This window comes from Neophocaena asiaeorientalis, unplaced genomic scaffold (genome assembly GCF_003031525.2).
Source record: "Neophocaena asiaeorientalis asiaeorientalis breed wild unplaced genomic scaffold, Neophocaena_asiaeorientalis_V1.1 scaffold86, whole genome shotgun sequence".
In the NCBI taxonomy this organism is placed as follows: Eukaryota; Metazoa; Chordata; class Mammalia; order Artiodactyla; family Phocoenidae; genus Neophocaena; species Neophocaena asiaeorientalis.
The window spans coordinates 2,516,111-2,536,393 of NW_020175039.1; the positions used below are offsets into that span (position 1 = coordinate 2,516,111).

At 39.0% G+C, this 20,283-nt stretch overlaps 1 protein-coding gene across 3 annotated transcripts in view; it reads left to right on the forward strand.

Annotated features, from left to right (window-relative positions):
- PAX3 (paired box 3) overlaps window positions 1-19,839 on the forward strand; it is a 98,533-nt gene extending 78,694 nt beyond the window's left edge. Inside the window, exons 8-10 of one of the 3 annotated variants that reach the window (XM_024763260.1) lie at window positions 17,554-17,800; window positions 18,295-18,325; window positions 18,480-18,546. In XM_024763260.1, the coding sequence (XP_024619028.1) occupies window positions 17,554-17,800; window positions 18,295-18,325; window positions 18,480-18,546 (345 nt within the window). Of the gene's footprint in view, window positions 1-17,553; window positions 17,801-18,294 lie in introns of all 3 variants that reach the window. The other 2 variants (XM_024763261.1, XM_024763262.1) reach the window with 2 other exon arrangements.
- The last annotated feature ends 444 nt before the right edge of the window (window positions 19,840-20,283 follow it).

Genomic DNA, 20,283 nt, shown 5'->3' on the forward strand with positions numbered 1-20,283 from the left:
ATGGTATTTGGTCAGCTGATAGGGTTGTGAGCAAAAACACTTAATAAGAAAACACCAAAGCTTTTATACAATATTTGGAGAGGAGGTTCACAAGTTGTATGGAGAGAGACCCAGCTGATGACTACAGAACTCTAGGATAAATGAGTTATAAACGCACAAATTAGGAGAATTACTGCTCTTTGGGAATATATAGATATTTGAATGTTGTAATTGTTTTTCTAATTTGCATTGAACTATGAGCTTTTCTTGAGAGATTATATTAATAAATTGCCTTGATAATTGCATGTCAGAGGGTTGGTTAAATTTCCTACATGTGGCATCTGTCTGAGGTTGACATTATTAGCAGTTGTTTAAATACAGATCACTTGATTTTATTAGAGAGCACTTGGCCCAGGTGGCGAGGAGAGCTGCCCGCTGAATTTGGAGAAATGTCACGAAGGGGTTGCAATCTATAATTGCAATCGAGAATCTCTTCAGGGCCGAGAGTGAGAGTTTTAACAGCTTTATCTTTTCTTAACCCCCTTTTTCCTCTTGGTGGTTAGAAAAACAGAGAGAAGCTCAGAATGACACAAATGAAAAGTGAAAAGACAATTATACTCAATTACACACTAATCACTGACTATCACTGCTGCCTAAACACCAAGAGGGCATTCTAATAGGCAGAAAATGAGATTTTAATGGCACAAAGGGTGGCCAAAATAACGACTCATATATCTTCGCCTTCGTTTTCTTCAACTTGTGGTCTGCGTCTTGGGAGTGGAGTTCCTGGGCTCTGCACAACGGTGATAACTCCGAGCAGCTGAAAAGTTCAAAGCCGTTGGAGTTGAAAAGAATGAATAGCAAAGGCAATGAAATAAACATTTCTGCCTAAAGGCAAAAGTTCATAAATCCTTTTTTGTAACAGTGAATGTAATTAAGTTTCATAGATTCCTATAGCACATCCTGGGATAAAAAATAAGAGGTGGCTTTAAGCCTCAGCTGAAAAATAACAACATGAAAACAATGGACATGCTTCCTACAGGACTTTAATACATTTAATTTCCAAGTGCTCGCCTCTGTGAATGTGATTTTGCATGAAAATCATGGATTTATATTAATAGATTCATCTTTAAATGTCTGGATCTATAGCATAGAAGCTTCTTCCACAGTTTAGAAGTAACATCAGAAGTAGTTATCTCTGCAGTTTTATAAGTCATTTGGGGCCATAGAAGAGCTTTTTATGAACATGATTTAGTTGAAAGTTTGCATAAAAGTAAACTTCAACTCGAACCACTTCTGTAAGGTGAGACCCAGGATTCTTTTGGCATTTCTTAGTGTTCGAGCATAGTAAAAATAATGACACGAACATGTATTCTCTAAGTGAAGCTCCTAGTTTCTTGTATTATAGATGTCTGCTCTTGTATGTTATAGGAAGTATAAGTGTATTATACTGTGTTATATAAGTGGAGGTACTAGCACTTGACCTTGAAACTGTTAATCCTTGATTTCAAGAAGCCTGGCTATGATTCCAGAGTTGGCGGTAGGGTGGGAATCATTCCAATATCAAGCCATGGAAAATTCCACAGGCAACTTCTCCTGTATTTCTTTACTATGCTCTTACACATTATGTTAACTCCTCACTTATTAAATTGCAAATATCCAGGACATTTTGCATTTCTACCATATATTTCCTCCTCAACCCACCACTAGGAACCCATGTTGTCTTAGTTCTTGTAGCATCTCCAGTGAGTTAGAAAAGAAGTGAATAACATGAAGCTCCTTATTTCCTTAGGCAAAGTTGGAGGAAGAAAGGCTGAGTGAATCAATATCTTGCCAGACACATTTACAGAAAGATGGAATAGGGACATTAGGAGAGTTGGGAATTAAAACTCAGATTTCTATAGCCTTTAAGATTTACCATTTCTCAGGAATGCCTCTATTTAAGCAAGGTGGGGAGGTGTGCACTACCCTGTTTTTGATTGTTTGGCTTTATTAAAAATATTGTAAAGAAAATTTGAAGAAAAGAGTCCACGTCTAACAGCTGGTTTACCTGTTAACTAAAGAAGAGAGTAAAGAAAGGGTGGTCATGGCTTAGTCTTTTTCCTTGCTATAGAGAAGTGCTTATTAATATACTGGATCATATAACATTAAAAACAGAACTAAACCTGCCACTGCCATTTCTCCTCTTCTCCTCCAACTTTTCCACTTCCTCTGTCTCTATCTGGACGTCTAATATACAGACAAATCAACTGAGGCTCAGAGAGCTTGTGGTCACAGCGCTAATAGTGAGAGAGCTGGGACTGGACAGAGGATTCCCAGCTCCTACTCTCGAATCTCATTCATGATAGCACCCAGTTGGGTGAAGAGGAGACAGGTTTCGTAAAAAATAGAGGTGGGGGTCTTATTCATATTTTAAAATCATTTTATAGGAACTAGTTTTCTAAACTTTGGATTTGGGTTAATTAACACTCCTTTTGCTAATGCACTCTTTACATGCTTTTAAAAAAATTTTTATAAATTTATTTCATTTATTTATTTTTGGCTACATTGGGTCTTCGTTGCTGCTCGCGGGCTTTCTCTAGTTGTGGCGAGCGGGGGCTACTCTTGATTGTGGTGTGCGGGCTTCTCATTGCGGTGGCTTCTCTTGTTGTGGAGCACGGGCTCTAGACGCTCGGGCTTCAGTAGTTGTGGTACATGGGCTCTAGAGCACAGGCCCTGTAGTTGTGGCACACGGGCTTAGTTGTTCCACGGCATGTGGGATCTTCCCGGACCAGGGCTCGAACCTGTTTTCCCCTGCGTTGGCAGGCAGTTTCTTAACCACTGCGCCACTAGGGAAGCCCTACATGCTTTTTTGCTTTACACATTTTTTTATCAATCTTTTAACTTCCCCCAATAATAAAAAGTACTTCATGGTTATTGTAGAGAATGGAAAAAAAATTTAAAAAGGTATCTCTAGAGTAGGAAAAAAATTCCCCTGGGGAGTCACTATTAATATTCTTGCATATTGCCTTTCAGCTCTTTTTGGGTCTTATGCTTAAAAAAAAAAAAAAATATATATATATATACACACACACACACACACACACACACACACACACATATATATATAATTGAGATAGTATGCATGTTCTATAATATGTAACTTTGCATCTTACCTATTCCCCGCCTTTACTCTTCATCATAGGTCTTTACCTACCTGTTAATTTAAATTGAATTGGAGCTAAAGTTTTTTGAGTCGTTATGATCAAATCATTGTAACTCTCTTTAGTGGATGCTATTTTATTTGTGCATTTTGTTGGATTCTTTTCTCAGTGTCATCGAAATTGATGCATTGTTTGCATGAGTTAGAATGTATGTGAACCATTGTGAAATCGGCTTCCTAGTTTCTTGTCAGAGAATTAATAGACGCCATTACGATAAGCCAGCTGTTTCTCTGTTGGTGTGAGGGATGTAGTTGATTTTCCTTTGGGGTCTCTAAGATATCTGCTCCCTTGAGCAAAGATTCTTTTAAAGCTTGGAATCAGGGACTTCCTTGGTGGTCCAGTGGGCAAGACTCCGTGCTTCACTGCCTGGGCCGCGGGTTCAGGAAACTAAGATCTCTCATGACCTGCGGCCTAAAAAAAAAAAAAAAAAGCTTGGAATCAGAGCCATTAGTCAAATGGTGTTTCTTAGATTCCCTCAGTGCTTTTCCCAGAGAAATTCTCAGCTTCGGGAGGGATGGGTGTGAAGCAGTGAATCAGGAAAAGGTTACACTGTCCAGCTGGCGGGATTAGAGTAGTAGTAGACTGACGGGCGTCTATGACATTCTAAATCTCAGAATCCTGACGAAAACTTTAGAAGCTTTGGTCGTATCCTGCCTCAAGTTGCTAGAAGTGTCTGTGTGTTACTGAATCGTTGGAAAAGTGTATCTTGTTCTGAGGGAATCCATAACTGTATCTGGGGAATATTCCCATTTTATTTATGCAAAAGCTGAGGCCAGTGCAACACAGTTAGAGTCACTGGCAGAGTTAAAAGCCGAGTCTACCTCTCTTGCAGTTATTACTAATTCTTTAATAAACCAAATTACACATTTCATTTGCTGAAGAAGCATAATGTAGAAGGTTTTCCGTGGGCTCCGGCACTGATATTCAACTCGATTTTCCTGCAGGAACCGTCAAAAGCCTTCACAGATGGAGGGCTGGGCTTCACACTCCCTCAAAAGCTGGATTTGTCAGGGAACTTGAGATTCTCAGGGATGGGTGGGTTGGGAATAGGCTAATTCCCTTGAAATTTTCTACTGTCTCTGAATTTCTAAGACCATTTGAACTATATAACCCTTTCAGGAGATGAGGCTTTTATAATGAATGACAAAACACGATCTGAGAAGGAAACCATTCAACTCCCTCTACCCTGCCGTAGCACCCTCTTTTGAAAAGTTGTGTGTTCTTGGTGTGGGAACACTACAGAAAGAGCAAAGGGAAATAGAGACCACGTACTTCCCCTCCAAACCCAGCTGGTGTGTTCCCAGCACCTTCCTGCATGTGCAGGAGAAAAAAAGGAATGCCGACTTGGAATACGGAGTGCCAAGGAAAATACTATCATATTCTCATGCTCAAGACGTGAGACTAATTAACGTTTGGCCCATGTTCTTCTAATTAACTTTCCTTTGCAAGAAACATTACCCTCACTGCTCCCCCCACCTCCAAAACACGCCGAGCCAAACCCCCAAAACAAGGCCAATTAAATGAACAAACTTATATCGTTTCAGCACCCCCCTACTCCTACAAACGCCACGGTTTCTGGTGACAGCTTCTAATGATTTCTTGAGTGAAATACAGTATCAGTGGGTTACACTAGGAAGTTATCTAGGAAGCTTTTTTTTATTGTTATGTAGTATACAAAAATGGGCCAAGTTGGCTGCATTTAGGGTTCATCAACCATTGCAAATGATTCTTTGAATGTTTTGGGTTTGGTAAAACCTAAAACACATTTTGCCAAGCACTTTTCCTCCTTAATTTTTCAAACTGTGTATTTTAGGGAAAATTTGATCCATATGGTTTTGATTCATTTACTCTTATATCATTGACATTTTTTTTTTCCTACGGAGCCATTTGATATCCAAGAAGCTTTCTGAGCCTTTCCTACGTTCATTTTAAGCATTTTCCTCCTTAAAAAGAGGAAGTCCTCTTTGTAACCTCAGAGGCTATAAATTTTGAGTACTCTCTCAATTCAGCAATACTTAAAAATACATTTGGTATAAATCTGGATTATTATGAACACATTTTATGTTTAGAACAGATGGGCAGATTTTCGTTTCTGGTTTATGAGTGAAACCAATGATAAAATAAGAAAATAGGCTTAAATTACAAAAAAAAAGTTTTGTTATAGACAACTTTTAACTGTTATTAATAAATCCCCACAGTAAGATCTATGCTCAGAGGCCTCATTTTAAATTTTGGCCAGGTCTTGTGTAAGATGTAATTGAATAACCAGTACACCTGTCCTATTTCATGGATAATGTACTGAGGAAAGAAAAAATTCTCATAAAGATTTGTGTACCAGCCTTAAACGTGCTTGAATGTTTGCTCACCACTCAGCACCTCAGGAACAAAGAGTAGGTCTGCAGATCTCATCAAGTTTATCGACCATTCATCTGTTAAGTCTGGTTGAATCATCACAGCTCTGTGGGGATGAGATACTGCCTCTGAAACAGACCCAAGAAAGAGCAGATATATCTTTACACTAAGGAGGTTGTGGTTAATGGTGGAAGACGTCAGGATGAACTTTTGTTCTTATTCACATTTTATAAAAGAAAAATTTTAACTCCACCACCCATCCAGTTACTTTTAAAGAATAATATTAAAATTGAGATTATCAGTGTGTAATGTATGTAAATTGCATATTTGGTGTCAGCTACGCTTATAAGGCAGCTTCTCCATTTCATGCATATATGTATTAGACTGTCGTGGTTCCATTTCAAATCAGATTTCAATTGCTCAGCACCGGTTTCTTTTGACAAACATTTGTTACTCCTGAAACTTACTAGGGAGAAGCATTTAAGCATTAATATGTGTACACAGAACTCAAGACTGCTTTTGATTTTGCTTGTCGTTTCCTGCACCACAGTGTTCACAATTATCTCAAATTCCTTAGCTGCAAAGCAAGATGAAGGATTTTTGTCCATTGAAGGTGTGCGGTTTACTACACATCAGTTTGTTATGCGAATGGGGTATAGTCATTAAGAATGGTTGTGATGGGTACTTTTCCATTTCGTATAGAGAGAATATCCTTTTCACTGTGGTATAGCAATTCCTTGGTCTTTAGTACTGTTGATACATGTAAAAGCAGTAAGATCTACCCTGATGGCAGGGCCAGCTCCTGTTTCAGGAGAGCTATTTTTCTGGACATTTGGGGCACACATCCAGAAGCTGCTTGATGCCAGGCCATTTGTTTTGTCCATTTCACACACAGGTTGCAGATCCTGTGCCCTCAACCTACCTTTATCATCGTGAAGAACCGGACAAACAGGTGGCCTGCCACCAACTCATTTCCAAACAAAGGCACTACCTTTTTACAATTTCCAGAAATTCATCTGTGGAAGAAAAAGGAGTGCTTTTGATTAAAGAGATTGATTGGGTGTCAAACAAAGCTTGGACAGAGAGACATTCTGTACAAGAGTGGCAGCCTCTCCGAAGCTTCAGCCTCTTTCTGTTTCATTTCTAAAGCAATTCATCAGCTCAAAACCAGGGCTGCAGAAGCCTTTTACATGTTTATGAAGGCTCAAGGATGTTTATGATCATAAATAAGCCCATTTCAGCTACACCAGAGTAACCACTGGCCATTTGCATGTTTCCATTCCGCCATGTTAGGTTTTCAAGATATTCTGCTTCGTGGTGAAAATGTTGCTGCTAATCCATTTGTTGAATCAGTGCAGGCTGTAATTGACCTGGTGCCTTTGGTTTTTCTCCGAAGGCTGTGGTTGCTACCCTTAAAGAGCGCGAGGAGAGCCCTGGTTTATGTCAGCTCTAGCCACAGCCTCTTGAGTTAGTTGGAGAATTGTGAGAGAAGCAAGTACCTGGCCAAAATCTCTTTTTAAAAGAAAGGAAGGGAGCAGCAGCCACCAGTGACTGAATCTTACATCATGTCACTGAAATGAGCCACAAGAAAACCTTTCTTGCTGAATTAAAATTTTTGTGAATTAAATTGATTTAAGTAGAAATTCCATCAGCTACTTTCTCTTGTACATTGGACAAAAAATGTAACAACCCCAAGGTATTTAGGCCCATTTGAATTCCTTTAGCCATTGAAGAGAAAAAATTGTGTGTGATTGCTTGGTCCATAACTAAGCTACTGGAATAAAAAGGTTTTCTTTTTCGTCAGTAAAACATAGGAAAGCCGTGCTGAATTCTAGTGTGAGGCCAATGGTCTGAATCAACCCTTTATATGTGGTTGGAATGCAATGTAAAGCTTTTAATTTATTACTGCATTTGCAAAATGGCAATATCTATAGAAATCTCAATACTTGCATATTTATTCAATTAGAGGCTGAATGTGTGCTTTGTACTGCAGACACAGAAGACTGGATTCAGTCATTCGTTGTATACTATTTTTTTTTTTTTTTTTTAAAGAATCTGTCTCTGCGAAACAGTCTGGGTTTCATCAGAGGTGTATATTTTTCAATGTATAGTGTCATATTTAAAAATTCCTCTTGACATTTAGCTAGAGTTCAGTAAACTAGAGTTTCTGAGATTAGTGATTGTATTGTCTCCACTGATCAATGGAAAAGATGGTAAATTGGGAGACCCTTTGAGATAGTGCATTTTGTGGAATCAAAGGGTTGTGTTTCTACCTTGCGGGGAATATTTTGGAGCTGTGAGATGACTGGGCAGGCTGTCCTCAGCGCTGAACTAATGAAGGATGCAGGCAATATTTAAAGACATAACCATCTTTTCCCTCCACAAAATGCTGATGTCTCATTCTGGGTAGCTTGCATTACAAAATCTAATTAAACAGTTGCCGATGAAAAAAGCCCTCTATATCACTTCTCGGCCTTTTGGCTAAGATCAAGTGTAAAAACCCTCTAAAGAGCCGACCCTCTATATATAAGATTCCAAGGGAAAATTTCTGGTTCAGTATGAACCCTTCTATGACACTTGTAGGCAGAATTTCTTGCTTTAGTCTCCGTTGATGCCCCATTAGAGTGTTTATACCTTTTTAAAATACATACCACGCTGTATTATAACATATCCATCCCCCTTTGGACCATGAGCTTCTAGAGGCGTGATACTAGGTCATAATCATCTTTGAACACCCAGAAGCCAAACAGTGTCTCATAATAAAGGCTTGTTCCCCAAAGTGGGCTCTTTGAAATAGTGGTTTGGGGAAAAAGGATTTTGAGTCAACGATTTGGTAAATATTTCAAATTATATCCCTTTACCTTTCAGAGTCCCAGTGCACATTAGCCTACTAAAGGCTCTGACGAGTCTTGCAGTATAGAAACATGTTTGTTTAACTCAGTGTTCTCTAATTTAACTGGGGATCCCTTTTGTTGAGTATCAGACTACCAAGTTTTGAGGAATATTTCCTAGGAAGTGCTGAATGAAAAAAATGGGTAGAGACCCGACTCATGATTTGTCCATTTCTAGAATTGTTCTTTAATTTTTTTTCACTAGTGAATGTTTCTTCTGTTTAATGTCTGATGTTGTCTCCTGCTTCAATACATTGTCACCCTCTGCAAGTGACCTTAGCAGGAAAAAGAGTAATTTTAAAGAAGAAGCTATTAACTGCTTAATAATGTTGAGATAGGCAGAAAAAGGGAGTAAAAACAGAGAGAATTCCTGTTTAGTGAACTGTTGGCCATGTGGGTATAACTCATTGCTCTAAGCAGGACCCCCAAAGTCAAAAGCACTAGATTCTAGTACTTAACAGCCACTCACTAGCTGTGTGTCTTCAGGCAAGTTGCTTAAACTATCTCAGCTTCTGTTTCATCCTCCTGTTAAACTTGGGAGATATTGAAAAAGAGTCACCCTATAGAGCTACGCTGAGAAAAACAGTACTTAAAAGGATTAAATGCATTTTGATAAAGTGATAATACTGTTTGTTGCAACAGAGCTCTCATTAATTATTGTTTGCTGAAAAATATCACGCAGGCCTCTGACAAAAACCATACTTTTCTTTGTCCCTGATGAATAAGACAAATGTGGAAGCTGAATACCATCAAAGGAAAAGCAGTTTCTTGGTGGACTGGAGTATTTTAAGGTATTCTACTCAGACATTTTAAAGACCTAAGGACACATATTGGTGTCCATTCAGAATGCAGTCATTGCAATGCTACTGGGATATGATACTCCCCAGAAATACAATGTACAAAAACTGGTTTTGTTTGAGTAATTCAGATCACAATAACATGAGAACTCACTACAATGAAAAGAAGAGGCAACCATCCTTCATTCCATGGGGCTAAGAGTAGGGAGGGGACAGGGTTGTCCTATTGTTTCCTAGTCTTATTCTTGTTTTGATTTATTGAAATGTAATTTTAAAAAATTATTTATTTATTTTTGGATGCATTGGGTCTTCGTTGCTGCACTCGGGCTTTCTCTAGTTGTGGTGAGCGGGGGGCTACTCTTCGTTGCAGTGCACGGGCTTCTCACTGCAGTGGCTTCTCTTGTTGCAGAGCATGGGCTCTAGGCGCACGGGCTTCAGCAGTGTGGCGCACGGGCTTCAGCAGTGTGGCACACAGGCTTCAGTAGTTGTGGCTCACGGGCTTAGTTGCACCGCAGCATGTGGGATCTTCCCGGACCAGGGCTCGAACCCATGTCCCTTGCATTGACAGGCAGATTCTTAATCAGTGTACCACCAGGGAAGCCCCTTGAAATATAATATTGACATGAACTCATTTTTTAAAAATCTACAGTCTAGCTTTTATGATACTAGATACCTCAAAGGCAGGAGAATCTTATGAATGCTATACTTCTCTCTCACCAGCAAAAGAGAAAGGTAGCTAAAACAACAGGTGCAAGGTTTTAGAAAGTAAGGGGCAATCTGAGTAATTTTGATTTAATTGATGGGGAGTATTCTTTTTATCACTAAATTACAGAGACTCTATTTTGTCAAGATCTGTAGGAGCAGATTTAATTTCTGTAGGTCAACGGACTATGTATATGGCCTCACTGTGGGTCCTGGATGTTGCCAGCTACTTCAAGTTGCCTGGGAATAGGAGACATAGCCACTGCCCAATTTATGATCAAGAACACACGTAAGTTTTCAGGTAGAAAAGCACTGCAACATCTTTATTGGTCCAGTGTCCCTGGAGTCGGGAAGGTGGGGAATTAAAGTAGGTAGGACTTTAGCTTACCGGAATAGTAGCTTCTGGTCCTTAGAAGGCTATATTCTCAGATGTTGTCCCATATGTATAGAGTTGTTACACATTTCCATGCATCTTAAATGAAAGCTTATTCTGCCTTAACACAAAACCTGTGAAACAGGGCAGAAAACACTTCCCGAAGGGTAAGTTCATTCTCAGACTTTTGCAAGGCTGTGCACTGATTTCCCATAGTTAATAGAAACAACTTTCCTGATATCTACTCGTTAAATCAGTATCACTTGATCTTTTCAGTTGGCTCTTTTCTCTGTCCTAAGGACTTATCTTCCTTCACAGGAAGAGAAGTGTAGGGAAGTTTCTCTTCTGTAATCTTCAGGCGTTTAGTAGATGGAGTCTTATGACATGGACTTTAGGCAGCCACAGAAATATTTGCCTGAATCACACATGATCTGGAAGAAAGAAGAAATCTCACTGTTGAGCCGGGCAAATTTTTTCCTCCCTCAGTAGGCTGGAATGTCTGCCCTACACACAGTTGTAGTATTGGGTGGAAGGGGAAGTTTTTGGGGAGTGAAGACACAGTGTAGCCCAGCACCCCTATGCTTCAGAGGGGCAGTGTGGAGGTCCTTCTTTCGAAAAGGTAACGTGGACACCTAGGTTATTGTAAAGTTCTGCGTGAATCTCAGACAGAACTGGTCAGTTAAGATTCAGCAAGGTATGCATTTAGGAATGGTTATTAGGTGAATCAGCCCTGCATTTTCTTGAATGCAGGCTTAGCTTATGGGCAATTAGAGGTAAAGTTTTAAACACCATCTCACTGAAGTACCCTGGGATGCCCAAGTGTAGAGCTTTTCCCTTTCTATATTTGGAATCCTAGGTCTCAAGAGGTCAATTAATATTTAGTAAACGTGTCCAGAAGTAGTCATAAAATTAAACCAAGATATATGCTTAATTTTCTACAGTCATGTTTTTGAAATGGTGATAGGTATGAGTGCTTACTCTTTAGAAGGCTGCTGTTGTTTCCTGAAATGAGAAGAGTTAACAGCAGGTAATGTCATTCCTCTCAGAAAGAGTTTGAGACTCTCTGTGTTAAGTGATGAATGAGGGTATCTGACCCACATCTGTTTTACATTAGAATGGAACATTGCCCTGACATCCTTAGGAGCATTTGTCAAGATTCCCTGGACAGAGCTTCTGTAAATTACATGCTGCAAATGTGTCAGGGTCAGATAAGAGGATATCATTAACTCCCCCAAGTTTACTCAGGGCTCTGTCAGTCCATCTTAATATGCTAACAGCCAACAATTTTCCTTGAGCCGTTTTGCTATATTTTTCATTCATAGAAGAAAAAATATGTATGCTACACCCTACCCCCCCCAATATCACACATGTTCTTTTCTCATAAATCATATTAATTGTAGACATGGTCACAAAGCATATTAAATGCAGGCATGCGTAAATGAATTAAAACATATGAGAATTTTATTACAGACCATGGTGGGTGTAACATAGTCAGATACCAACTGTATGAGCCATACTTTTTCATTTAGGTGAAATGAGCTTTTTCTTAATGGGCTTTATTTTATTGATAATAGATGGACACGATATGACTGTTCATCATTGTCTAGAAGTAAACTCTGTATGTGTATATGTATATGTGTCTCTGGCAAGCCATTTCTATGCTAATTTTTTTGCCTAGGTTTATATTTTAGTCATCAGTCTCTAAAGAATATTGCTACCCATTTGACGGCTTAGGTCTATTGAGAAAGAGGTATTCTAAAGAATCAATAAAGTAAAAGTCATTCTGTAACTTGTCACAGAGCTGGAGATTAAAGCACATATAACAGAGTTTAACTGAGAAGGTACTCACTGTGGTCTTTACAAATAAAACTTGGAAATATACGCACCATATGAACCACACTTGTCTGACACGCATACTTTTGCATCATGTGTGAAACATAGCTACTTAAAAATGTTAGCTAAGGATTAAAGTAAAAAATAAGTGTGTATTTAGCTGGACATTTTACATGCACTGGTTTTCTATCTGGTTAGGTAAAGGTCAGCCATGCCCTTCCCGTAACTCTGGGTGGGTGAGAAGGTCACCATCCTTACCTTGCTAGAAACTTCTGCCTTCGGGCAACTTCCCTCTTACAGCTTTCAAACAGACAGGGCCAAAAAATCTAATTATTTAGATGCTAATCAACTGCAGGATAATTCCCAAGGCATTTGAATCTGAAGACAACATTTTCAGGGAAGTCTCTGCTGTTCAAGTTTAGGGTTAGTTACAGCCTCAAAGATACAGTCACTGATATTTAAGCATAACATAACTCCAGTAGTATCCGTATCGGCAAAAAAACACGGGCATAAACATTTGAATTTTTTGTTTGGTTGTGGGAATAAATTATATCCAAATTTTAAAAGTTTATCATCATTAGCCTTTTGAGAAAAGTGTAGAAGCTATAAAAAAAACCCCTTTATGTCATACAAAGCTGTAATTCACAGTGGTTTTCTAAAATGCAACTAAATGTGTATTATTAAATGTTAAATCAGAAAAGCATCTGATTACTTAAGAGCAAAAATGTAAATAAAGACATGAACCAGGATTCCTGCTAAGGAAAAAAAGAAGCGCCTAGACGTACACCATAATTTGCTAAATCATTTTAGATTTCTGATAAGCTCTGAGCACTTTCAACTGATGGCAAAATCATAACACTTAAGCCAAGATGGATATTTTCCAGACACATAGTTTTAAATGTAAATCTTAGCTTGACTCATAGTTTTTTATCTTTTATATTTAATCTTACAATAGGAAAATTAATTCAAGAGAAATATGGCATGAAGCAATTGTAAAGAGTTAGTTTTTCCTGAACCATATAATCTTCCAATCAAGATATAAACAACTTCTTTGGAATTCTGAAACTTGAGAATGAGCTTAAAAAGATCTTCAACCAAGTCTCTAATAAAGGGAATGACTGAGGAACCAGCAGAAGTCCCAGTTCAAGACTCTAAGGCTTGAATTTGTTTTTAAAGGTTAGCCATAAAACAATTTAGAAACGTGTCTGGGAAGTGTTTCGGAGGTAACAATTTACTGATATACTTAATAGATTTTTTTCCAGATGCCTCACCTAAGAGTTGTACTCAACTAAAAGTTAAAAAAAAAAAAAAAAAAAATCCTCCTCCCACCTCCATTCCCAAGGAGACAGAACAGAGATCTTTATAAAAGGAAAACTTTTCCTGTTCATTGCAGTTCCTGTTCTCATCTGACATTTAATAAGAATGTGATTGATGTTCAGGAGACAGAACTGATTAACCCTGAGTCTATTTCTCTTCCTGTGAAATTGTTTGTGAAAACCAGGCAATTGTGTTTCTCTTACCTCAAATTAAAAAATAAAATAAAATCAGGCAAAAATGCCATCCCTGTAATAGAAATAGCTTATTAATGGCTTATGAGGAAAAATCCCCCACTTTGCAACCAATGGAGATTTTATTTTAGGCTTTGAATTACAAATTGCTGTAGGAAAAGCTTATATGAAAGAGATCCTGACAATATTCTTAAAAAGAAAATATGACTGGAAGACATTCCATGACCATATTGGGGGAGTTCTAAGAAGTCTGTTTACCAACTTTGTGCAGCAGAAAGAAATTTCCATAGTTTCCCTTGAACCACATTAAATAGCAAAATTGCTTTTAAAGAAATGTACATAAAAATGTAATGGGACCCTTCCATAGAGATTTGAGGTTTTAAATTATGTTAGGGGAAAGTAATGCATTTTGTATTGATATAGTTATTTTTCTTTTCCAACACAGATTTCCCTTTTAATTTTTAAATAAGAAGCTGTTACAACGATGTACATTTCTCAAGTTTTCTCAGTGTGAAATATTGAAATAAGTTGCGTTAGTTGTCATTATTCATTAATTTCCATTTCAGAGCAAATGTAGGGAAGTATTAGTGCTTCTTTTCCCATCCTCATCCAATTCTTGAGAAAGAAGTCATGATTACAATGTGTGACCATCACAGTGGAAAGAAAAACTCGTGGGAGAATATCTGTCTCTAAGCAAGATAACGGGTCTCTGGTCCTCTTTATTTCCTCACATTAGCTTCCGCAAGTATTGGGCTGCTGAGCTAAGGGCAGTTGCTAAAGCAGGAGCTGTCACGAGCTTCCGGTGTGTGACAGTCATAATAGCGACACGAAGATCCATCAAGCATCCCTCTTATTCCATTCACACAGCAGCCATCCCTCCTGACTGGATCATGAGCTGGGATGTCTTTAGGACACTGTGCCCTGGCACCTTTAAGGAGCCGTCTTTCTCTTGCCCTAGAATACAGCCTTGGCAGATGGTACTGTATGTTCTCCATCCTCCAACAAATGTATTTCAAGGTCTTCCTGTCCTAAGGTATTTTCTAATTCAACAGCTGCAAAAAGTTGCTGCGTGAACATCGTCAGCTGAATTTTGCTTCTAGGAAGGACTCATTTCTTCTCTTTTAGGATCTTCACGTTTTTTTCCTCCCATGTTCAGAATTATTGCGGCCTTCAAAGTTATGCAAACAAGAAATATATGGCAGAGGATTAAAAAAAGTTTATCACAAAAATGTACATATAGCTCATGGGAGAGTGTGCATGTTTTGAATAAAATTCTTCTATTACTCTTCAACTCTGACTGATAGAGTATTCCATTTCTTCCTTAAAGAGATATACCATTAACAGAATTTCAAGTAAGTATCTTCATGAAGGACAGTACTAAAAATATATTTCCTTTTTATCCAGTACCACTGCATATTTTTCTTTGAATTTATACAGTTACAAAGTTGATTTTTCTAAGTGCTTTTTAAAAAAAACTTAGCACAGATTATTTACACAGTAAAATATCTGTGCCCTGTGCCATAATCCCCCTTTCATTAAAAATATCACATTTTTAATATTTTAATTTTCCTTGTCCATTCTTGCCCATTAGACCAGTACACAGAGGGGTACTCCTGATTTGAAAGGAGTGTGTTTGGCACTGAACAACCTCTACTTTAAAGACTTCTCTTCTAATAGACGTTCGTAATTTGGGCTGAAAGAAAATATTTAATAAATTAGTATATCAATTGACATTTATGAATTTTCCAAGTATATACTGCAAAATCATCTACATGAACTCAAAGAAAGGCAAAAAAGAAAAAAATATATATAGATGGAAGAACATTCAGGAAATAAATGCATTTGGGGCTACGTTCAGGTTTTTTAAATGAGAAAATGAAGTAATTAACTTACTGTAATCGGCAGTGTATGAGAGCCCCATGTTCTGGTGACTTTTCATTCTCCTTTAGCTGTGACTCTTATTCTTACTTTACTCTGTGACTCTCACTTTCCCCTAATGCCCAATAAAACAAAAGTATGCTCTGAAACATACGATTTTTTTTTGAATATAAGTAATTTTTAGAGATTTTGAAAAATCTCAAACTCAAGAAAATTTTGATCCCTTGGACTGTCTTTAAAAAATTTCGGTAAGACTGTGTTGCTTTCCCCACACCAGCCCGCCTTCCCATCTGCTCACGCATAGAAGAACTCAAGTGAAAGGGAGACAAGGAAACGGAGAATAGAGACTTGCCGGGGTGGGATGGTGAGGAGAATCATGGCTTGTTAAAATGGAGGAAGAAAGGGTAATCCATAGAAGGTGGAACAGATTCTGTTTTGTTTTCTCTTTTTCTTTTTTTTTTTTTTTGTCTTTTGGGGCTAATTGAAGATGGATCAGTTTAAAGCTTTATTTCAAGAAGATTTTGTTTAGCTCTGAGGATTATGCAAACCCTTCCCAAAGGGGATTGTGGCCTCACTGGTTTTGGAATCTAATTTAGGAAGCTTTCTGGAATGCAAGATTCATCCCTCCCTCCTGCCTTGCTGGTACCCCTCCATCCAGGATCCTGTGGCCTGCATTACCTTGGTGGATAACCCAAGACCTACAATCAGGGTTGAGTTTCATTACTGCCCTCTCATCTCGCTCTTATTTGTACACTTTAATCTCCATATGCTTCAAACGTCTTAAAATACAACAGGACTAGGATGGAAATACTGTGCAGTGGTGGGTCCCTGCATTGCGATACTTTGTAAGCAGGTGATATTTTCTGGAAGCTCTTCACTCAGCAGTTGATTTCTTCTGCGATTGCTTTTTGAGTCCTGCCACTGACTTGCATGAAGTTCAGAAAAATCACTTCCTCTCCTGGGTGGCAGTTTTCCGGATGCAAAATTAATTATCTACTTGCTTCCATCACAAGGTGTTGTAAGGGTCATCGAGCCTGTGTTTGTGAAACTTGTCACCGTGCTAATTGGAAAGTTGTTCTGTTATCACAGTTCTGTTTTTTTAAAAGTTCGCTTGCTCTCCAGGGTTATTTAAAAAACCGAGCAGACTTTTTATAACATGTTTGCACTTCAGGCTTTTTTTTTTAAAGCGCTTCTTATGAAAATGTTAGTTTAGAGAAGAAATGAAAGGATTAGGTAATGGGGGCAGTTATTTGGAGAATCATTTACCATTCATTCATTCATTCATTCATTCAGTACCTAATATGTGCCCGCCCTCTGTTAGGTGCTGATGATTTGAAAATCGGTAGATTACTCCCCTCAGAGCTCTCATAATTCAAAGTAGGTGACCAAGTACTAATTACACAGTAAGAGGGATGAGGAAAACGCAAGGGAATATCAGGGAGGGTGTACTAATTCCTGATTACTGAAGGATGGCCAAAATGGAGAGTGGAGTTTTCGCGAGAGGGAACTCTATGAAAAAAGACATAGAGATCTCAAAGTACACAAAAAGAATTTGATTTGGATTCAACTTAAAAAAATATATAAGCAAATGCCTGTTTAAAATGACATGTGAGACTCCCAGTTGTAATACATGGTTAAACATTATTCGACACGAACAGATATAATTTCTTCCTCCTTCCAACCTTCTGTCCCTGTGTCCCTCCTTCTTTGAATTTCCAGTATGATTTTATCACTAGGGGCACGGTGTCCTCTCTCTCCCACCCTCTCTCCTTCCTTCTTTTTCTTTTCCCTTCTTCCCCTACCCTCCTTCCCCTTTCCCCCTCTCCTTCTTCCTGAAACTGCAGTCAGATGCTATCACTGGGCATGATGTAATATCTCTGCCACTGTGAATGGAGGTCACCGTCTTCGGGACAGCTCTTTAACAGCAGATTTCCAAAGAAGTGAAACTTGGCCCTTTTCAGTTATCCTTTCAGCTACAGGCTAGGGTCTGGTCCTCCCTGCATTCTCACTTCTTCCTAATCTGCCTGTTTATTTTAGGTAATGGGACTCCTGACCAACCACGGTGGGGTACCCCATCAGCCCCAGACCGACTATGCGCTCTCGCCTCTCACTGGGGGCCTGGAACCTACCACGACGGTGTCGGCCAGCTGCAGTCAGAGACTAGACCATATGAAGAGCTTGGACAGTCTGCCAACCTCTCAATCTTATTGTCCACCCACCTATAGCACCACGGGCTACAGTATGGACCCTGTCACAGGCTACCAATATGGGCAGTATGGACAAAGTAAGCCTTGGACTTTCTAGGGGGTAATTACTCCTGTAAGGGTGGAACACTTTAACTCTTCCTTGAGAAAGGGGAGCTGCCAGCATGATTAAGCCTTCCATCCTGGTATCAATTTTGTGGCAAAGCCAGCTGGTTGTTCCAGCAAGGGCTTCCCAGTATAATTATTTTCTTAACCAATGTCAGCAACATCTTGCGGTTATTAATTGCTGAGACGTGAAAGCTGATTGCCACTAGGTAAAACACAAGGGTTGGCCAAAATGAAATAACCTCTGGCATTAGAAACACATGTTCTTAATGAGGTCGGCTCAAGGATCATATGGGGTATAATCCCAAGGACACAGAGTTCTGTCAAACTTGTCTTAGGAATAAAAATATTCGTCTCGATCCTTTGATACCTCGGTATTAAATATGACATTGTCAGCCTGTAGCTGATTTTGCCCCTTGCTGTGAATTGTCCCAGCCTGACCTGAAAAGCTGCATGTGTTTCCTTACAGGTGCCTTTCATTATCTCAAGCCAGATATCGCATAAGTGAACTGTCCACTTGGAGCTTAAACTGGCCCTGTTTCCGGTCTCCACAGCCTAGACGTGAAGAATCTTCTCAGAAAAAAAAAATCACCCTCTTGGGGGGCAGTCTCGACAGGAGACAAGGGAGAATGATTGATTTTCTTTCTCCAGTAGTTGGTTTCAAGTTCTTTTGAACGTGTTGGACAAAAGCAGTGGAGAAAAGGAAGATCCGGAACAATAAAAGACAAATGCAACATTTTAAGGCAATGATTTAACATGGCTACATATCAAATATCCCAACTCTTTAGTGCTGATGATCAAGGAGCTAAAACATTCCATTTGTGTGCGTGTGCGTGCGCGTGCGTGCGTGTGTGTGTGTGTGTGTGTGATTTATCTTGACTGGTTTGGGCAAGCAGAATGTTCTGAAATTATAGTCGGAGAATAAAGTATAACAAGTTCGATGTCCAATGCTGACACTTCTACAACCTTAAAACTGCTCGCTCCATGAAGCAGGAACGGAGGAATCCTTGACTTTTACACACTGGAAATGGATATAAAAATAAATGCCACCATTTTTAGGAAGTTAGACTAGATGTAAAGGACCTCCCAAATAAATTATTTGTTATCTTATCCTCATCTGTAATTCAGTTGTCAATACATGTCCTGGATGGACACGTCTTGCTAACAGGATATGGGGGAACCAGAAGAAAAGCTTGTTTTCTTTCTCAGTGTGGGAGAGGTGTGTGACATCTGCCCAATTTAGTTTCATTTGGAAGCCAACCTGGGCGGGGGGAGGGCGTGCTGGAGAAGTGATGTGCATTCCCACAGCTGCTTTTCATTATCAGTGTGCAATACTGTGTACCTCACGGGTGCTTTGGATTGGCCAGGGCCATAGAAACAGAATCAGAACTATATCTTTGCAGGTGCTTTATTTTCGCAGCCCATGATTCATTGTGGTAGAATGCAGTGATGTTTGCCATTTGCTGGACAACCAATACCCGGCTCGCTCCTTTTGATTAGAGACCATGTTTGAGAATAATGCTTTTAAAATGACTTCGTTTACATTCTTCTCTTTTCTATGAAAGGCAGGGCAACACCAGAAATGTCCATGTGGCTGTCATGTACTTTTAAATTATACAATAATACCTGAAATTGAAAGATGATAGGAAACTGAGGTTTACATACGTTTGTGTGGTGACATTTTAGAATGTCAATAAATTTGTTTTTTGAGATGTTAAGAGGAACAGGAAGGTGGAATGCAGTGTTATTTATTTCTTTCTATTCTTGGAACCATGAACGAGGTAGGCACAATTACATTCCTTTTAGAGTTAAGAACTATGACGTAGTGAGTTAGTGAGACTAGACATAGTACTGAGTTTAGTTCCTACGTTGGTGTTAGGGGGTGGTGGATCAAGAGAAGCGTTATCTTCGTGTTGCAGCCTCAGCCAACAACAATGTGTTGTAAAAATGTCTTTCCTGTAAAAAGTGCAGTAAATATTTACTATTTATAATGAATAAACAGTTATGAAAACTTGCCCAACACTGCTTTTTTGGGGGAACTGGTGAACGCAGTATTAATAAAAACTTGAAAATGGGGAACCAACAAAGCATACACTTCACTTCTAATCTAATGCCTTTTATTTATTTATTTATTTTTAATTAATTTATTTTTTGCGGTATGCGGGCCTCTCACTGTTGCGGCCTCTCCCGTTGCGGAGCACAGGCTCCGGACGCGCAGGCTCAGCGGCCACGGCTCACAGACTCAGCCGCTCCGCGGCATGTGGGATCTTCCCGGACCGGGGCACGAACCCGCATCTGCTGCATCGGCAGGCGGACTCTCAACCACTGCACCACGAGGGAAGCCCTGTTTTTTTAACTTATTTTTTTAAATATTAAATTTATTTCTTTACCTAGAAATAATTCTCCATCAAATATTGGTATATACTTTTATCATTATCACAAAAGGTTATTCTGGAAT